Raw genomic sequence first — 6,239 nt, 5'->3', positions numbered from 1 at the left:
AACCCCCAACTATTTCAAAAGACATAAATGGACACATATGTCTTTTGAATATTTTATGTGTATTTTCTTTAACAGCTATAACACTTTCTAAATATTCTTTTACCATGATGATTCTACCCACTGTTTATCTTGTCTTCTCTTTGTGAGCTGTTCAATAAGTAATTTTGGTGGAAGAGTCCCTCAGTTTAATGCCTATGATTGAACCATGTCATGGGGATTGTTGGACTTGTTCTTATGGCCCCCATATGTGCCGATAATGCCATGTGGCATTGTTCCTTGTTTGCATAGGCACATTAAAATGAGAAAATACTTTACATACAAATAAGTTCTTATCTAATAGAGATTGGAACACACAAATCTCATAGTGCAATGAGACATTATGCCCTAAACATTGATATAATGACCTGGCACAGGCCTCAAAAGAATGGGCATCCTTCATTCACCCCTGAACCAGGGAAACTACCTACGAAACACCCAAGGTTTTTTATAACAAAACCTGGAAGCAATCCTCTATCAGGGAAGATCCTACCACTGCTCTGACATCGACCTGCTCAAAAGAGACTTCCCTTAACACTAAGAAGACTCGAAAACAACAACCTGCTTAAAGGACAGGGATCTCTGCATCGCCCTTTAATTGTGAGGTGAAACGAGAGGGCACTCTGCACCATCCTGACTGCAATGTAGAATATGCAGATTCCAGGATCTTTAATACAGAAACATGATACCAACAACAGAGACTTGTGAAAAATAAAAGTATTGGCACTACAGACAATGACCTGGATTGGACAACCTAGTTTGCCTGGAGCCTAGAGTTGGTCTTATGCCAGGAAACCTCAGGAGTAGGATCTCCTTGTATTTAGGCTAAGGCTTTTCCTTTCCATGTCCCTCATATTTTGGTGGGCCTATGCAAACAATAATTGCCACTCTAACACCATTTTACTGTGTTCCTTTGACTCTAATCTTAAGAAAAACAACCCACTTAAACTTTTGAGGTTAACTTAAACTAATATGCATGTACATGGAAATGTAAAAAAGTACTTTGCCTTCAATGTTTAAGAAGTTACATAAGTTTTATGGCTTTAATTGCTTTGTGTGCTGCTAAGAAATATTATGTACTACAATCTGGGGACTTGAGGGACAAAGTAATTATACATGGGTTCTGTTTTTATTTTTCTTAATGTTCTTTGACTGAAAGTTCAAAGTTAAGATATCAGCAATGGGGCTACTGAGAATTCTGTTTATGGGTGATTGTCCTCTCACTGTAACTTTACCTTGTCCTCTTTCTTTGCATCTTTGTTCTCATAATTAAAAATAAAAAATTAATAAAAAAAAACCAATCCTATTCACATTAGTGCCACACAAACTTAAATATGTTGGAGTCAACTTACCTAAAGAAGTGAAGAAACTATACAAAGGAAACTACAAAATCTTGCTTCAAGAAATGAGAGGACACAAAGAAATGAAGACACATACCCTGCTCATGAATTGGCAGGATTAATATCATTAAAATAGCAATATTCCCCAAAGCATTTTAGAGATTTAATGCAATCCCTCTAAAGATACCCGTAATATTCTTAAACAAAGTGGATCAAACACTCCTGAAATTCATTTGGAACAATAAACACCCACGAATAGCTAAAGCAATCCTTGGGAAAAGGAATATGGGAGGCATTACTTGCTCCAATTTAAAATTGTATTACAAAGCAATAGTTATTAAAGCAGCACAGTGGCCAAGCAACAGGGCCGGGAGGTGGCAGCATGCACGGAATGAAACTAGCTCTCTCTCTCTCTCTCTCTCTCTCTCTCTCTCTCTCTCTCTCTCTCTCCTCCTCCTCTCTCTCTCTTCTCTCTCTCTCTCTCCTCTCTCTCTCTCTCCCTCTCTCTCCTCTCTCTCTCTCTCCTCTCTCTCTCTCTCTCTCTCTCTCCTCTCCTCTCTCTCTCTCTCTCTCTCCTCTCTCTCTCTCTCTCTCCTCACTCTCTCTCTCTCTCCTCTCTCTCTCCCTCCTCTCTCTCTCCTCTCTTCTCCCCTCCCCCCCACCTCCTCCCACCCCCTCGGCTGCTTGAAGAGGCCGCGGGGGTGCTGAGCAGGCTGCCCCTTCTAGTCCCTATTGCGTGGTGCCGTCTCTCCCGACTATACGGGACTGTCCTGGCCCGGGTATGGCTTGTGGACAACAGAAAATTCAGTCTCAGCAGAAAACTACAAAAAAGCTAGCTGGACAGAAGAAGAAACAAGGACACGACCAAAAGGCTGCTGCCAAAACTGCCTTAATCTATACCTGCACCGTCTGCCGGACACAAATGCCAGCCCCTAAGACCTTCAAGCAGCACTTTGAAAGTAAGCACCCCAAGACTCCACTTCCTCCAGAATTGGCTGATGTTCAAGCATAAAGTCGTTTTACAGGTGAATTCATGACACTTTTGGCTCTTCTACTGTCTCAGACCTTAGGTAACAAACCTGCAGCTGCTTTTCTAACAAACTGTTGATCAGCAAAAATAAAGAGGCTACAGAAACACTCATTTTTATACTGTTCCCTTTTGGGGCAAAAGACAATTCTTTGTAAATGTACAGTTCACTTTGATTTGGAAATCTGAAAATCAGTCCATCCTTGTTATAAAAAATTTTTTTACAATTGTAATTATATTGATGTTTATATTGTATAAAATAACTCATTTAATAAAGTAATACTTTGATTTTACAACAATAATATAAATAAGGCAGCATGTTATTAGAATAAAGACAGATCCTCAGATCAATAAAATAGAGTCCCATTTATTTAGGTTTGATGCTATAGCTTTTGCCATAGCATCCTCTCATCGAAGATTTCTTTGAGGTCTAAGTCTTGGAGTGTTCTGCCTATATTTTCCTCCAAGAACTTTATGGATTTGGGTCTAATCTCAAGATCTTTAATCCACTTTGAAATGACTTTTGTGTAATGTGTGAGATATGGATCAATTTTTAATTTCTTGCACATAGTTATCCAATTGTTTCAACACCATTTGTTGAAGAGACTGTCTCTGTTCCACTTCACATTCTTGGCTCCTTTATCAAAGGTTAGTTTACCATATTCTTGGGGGTTTGTCACTCAATATTCTATTCTGAATTATTGGTCTGAAAAACGGTCTTTGTTCCAATGCCACGTTGTTTTGATCACTATGGCTTTGTAGTAGAACTTCAAATTAGTAATGAGATGCCTCCAGTTTCTTATTTTTCAGTATTGATTTGGCTAACCTGGGTCTTTTATAGTTCCACAAAAACTTTATAATTGATTTTTTGAAGTCCTGGAAGTTATTCTGAATTTGAATAGGAATTGCATTGAATCTATATACTAATTTAGGTAAGATGGTCATTTTTATGATATTGATCCTTCCAATCAATGATCATAGAACCTTCTTTCATTTCTTTAGGTCTTCAATTTCTTTCTAGAGTTTTTTGAAGGTTTCTTGATATAGGTCTCTCACCTCTTTTGTCAGGTTGATTCCTAGGTACTTGATAATTTTGGACCCTATTTTAAATGAGACAGACTCTCATCTCTTTCTCCTCTGAGTCATTATTTGTACAAAGAAATACAACTGTTCTGTGTTTTGACTTTGTAGCCAGCCACTTTACTGCATTGGTTTATTGTTTCTAGGAGCTTTTCTGTGGGCTCGTTAGGGTCTTTGATGAATATCACTATGCCATCTGCAAATAGAGATAGTTTGACTTCCTCTTTTCTAATTTGGATTCTTTTGATTTTCTTCTCTTGTCCGATTAATATTTCTAAGACTTCTAATACGAGGGTGAGTAAGAGTGGAGACAGTGGACATCCTTGCCTCGTGCCAGACCTTAATGGAAATGCTTTCAGTTTTTCACCATTAAGAATGGTTGGCCCCGGGGGTGAGGGAGGAGGATATGGGAGGTAGAACGGGAATGGAGGTGGAGGGAGGACAATTCGGTGATGGGACCCCTGTTTTTATGTTAATATGCACCTAAAATATTATCGTCAATGATATGTAAGCCACTATGATTAAAATAAATATTATAAGTAAAAAAAAAAAGAAAGAAAAAAAAGAATGGTTGGCTGTGGGATTTTATAGATAGCTGTTACTATCTTGAGAAAGGTTCCATTTACACCTATTTTGGTAAGGGATTTCATTATGATTTCATGCTGGATTTTGTCAAATGCTTTTTCTGCATCAATTGATATGATCATGTGGGTTTTTTATCCTTTTTTTTACTGATGTGGTGTATGATGTTGATTGACTTGTAAATATTGAATCATCCTTGTGATGAAACCCAGTTGGTCATGATGTATAATCTTTTTGCTATGTTGTTGGATTCGGTTTGCTAGAATTTTATAAGGATTTTTGCATCTATATTTATTAGTGAGATTTGTCTATAGTTTTCTTTCTTGGTGGTATCTTTGTTAGCGTTGGAAATTAGCACAATATTAGCTTCATTGAAGGCATTATGGAGGGTTCCTGTCTTTTCAATATTTTGGAAGAGTCTTAAGGATTAGTGGTAGTAACTCTTCTCTGAATGCTTGATAAAATTCACTTGTAAACACATTTGGCCCTGTACTTTTATTCTTGGGGAGTTTCTAAATTATTGTTTCAATTTCCTTACATGTGATTGGCCACTTCCTCCTCATTAAGAATCAGGAAATGATACTTTCCAGAAATCTACTTTTTCTAGGTTCTCTAGCTTAATTGAGTAAAGTTACTCGTTATAAGCTCTTATGATGTCTTGCATTTCTTGGGATTCTGTTGTAATCTCTTCCCTTTCATTTCTAATCTAATTTATTTGAGTATTATTCCTTTTTTTCCTTGTGAGTCTTACCACTGGTTTGTGTTTTTTGTTTTTATTTTGGGAGGGCATAACCGGTGATGCTCAGGAGTTACTACTCCTGGCTATGCACTCAGAAGTCGCTCCTGGCTAGGTGGACCATATGGAACTCCTGAGATCAAACCAGGTCCGTCCTGGATCTGCCACATGCAAGGCAAATTCCCTATCACTGTGCTATCATTCTGACCCCTATCTTGTTTATTCTTTTAAAAAACAGCTCCTGGTCTCATTAATTATTTGAATTATTTTCTTTGGTTTCTAGATTGCTGATTTCTGCTCTGGTTTTTTGGGGTTTTTTTTTTGGTTTTTTGTTTGTTTTTTTTGTCCCCCAATTCACAATACAGACCAGGCAAAGGGCCTGTGTTGAGGTGTATATGGAGTGCATTTACTGTACATCCTCTTTCTATAAAGTGTAAAGAACACAGCCTGTGGTAAGAATTGTGAGGCCTTATCTTTTCTTTTCTTTTCTTTTTATTTTATATATATAAAATCCTTCACCAGTACAACATTCCCATGACCAATATCCCAAGTGTCCTTCCTCCCCAACCCAAACTGGCCTGTACTCTAGACAGGCTTTCTACTTCCTTCATTCAGTCACATTTTGTTATAATGGTTCTCAGTGTAATTATTTTTATGACTGCACTAAATGATCCCTGTGGTGAGCTTCATGTCAGGAGCTGGACCCTTCAGTTCTCCTCTGTTTTGTCTCTGAGAATCATTACACAAATGTTTTTCATTTTTCTCAAAACCCATAGATGAGAGAGAGAGACCATTCTGTGTTTTTCTCTCTCCCTCTGACTTATTTCACTCAGCATAATAGATTCCATATACATCCATGTATAGGAAAATTTCATGACTTCATCTCTTCTGATGGCTGCATAATATTCCGTTGTGTATATGTACCATACTTTCTTTAACCATTCATCTATTGAGGGACATCTAGGCTGTTTCCAGATTCTGGCTATTGTAAATAACGCTGCTATGAATATAGGTGTGAGAAAGGAACTTTCGTATTGTATTTTTGTGTTCTTAGGATATATCCCTAGGAGTGGTATAGCTGGATCATATGGGAGCTCAACTTCCAGCTTTTGGAGAAATCTCCATATGTTCTGGTTTTTTATTATTTCTTTTCATCTGCTTGTTTTTTGGGTTCTTTTGCTGTTGGTTTTCCAGATATTTAAGGTATCCCTTTAGGTTGTTGACTTTGTCTTTTTCTTCTTTCCTGTAAGCCTATATTTCTATGAGTTTCCCTGATTACTGCTTTTTCTGTGTTCCGTAAGTTTTGACAATTTGTTTCTTCATTATTATTAGCTTCAAGTAATCTCTTAATTTCTTCATTATTTCCTCTTTGATCCAGATGTTGTTGAACAGCATGTTGTTCAGTCTCCAGGTGTTAGATTTTTCTCCACATCTTCTT

The 6,239-nt window shown here is 37.5% G+C and overlaps 1 protein-coding gene and 1 non-coding gene across 2 annotated transcripts; one reads left to right on the top strand and one right to left on the bottom strand.

Annotated features, from left to right (window-relative positions):
• The first annotated feature begins 2,157 nt into the window (after nucleotides 1-2,157).
• Nucleotides 2,158-2,493, top strand: LOC126022723 (zinc finger protein 706-like). The gene has a single exon (XM_049783716.1). It carries the CDS (start codon nucleotides 2,158-2,160, stop codon nucleotides 2,386-2,388), a length of 231 nt encoding a protein of 76 aa, XP_049639673.1. The 3' UTR covers nucleotides 2,389-2,493.
• A 2,648-nt stretch (nucleotides 2,494-5,141) lies between these two features.
• LOC126023240 (small nucleolar RNA SNORA51) lies at nucleotides 5,142-5,270 on the bottom strand. Its single transcript, XR_007500437.1, has one exon. It is a non-coding gene; the product is annotated as a small nucleolar RNA SNORA51 (small nucleolar RNA).
• Nucleotides 5,271-6,239: the final 969 nt, after the last annotated feature.

This window comes from Suncus etruscus, chromosome 11, assembly GCF_024139225.1.
Source record: "Suncus etruscus isolate mSunEtr1 chromosome 11, mSunEtr1.pri.cur, whole genome shotgun sequence".
Taxonomy (NCBI): domain Eukaryota; kingdom Metazoa; phylum Chordata; class Mammalia; order Eulipotyphla; family Soricidae; genus Suncus; species Suncus etruscus.
The sequence above is the reverse complement of the archived record's forward strand: the minus strand, read 5'-3'. Positions and strand labels throughout refer to the sequence as shown.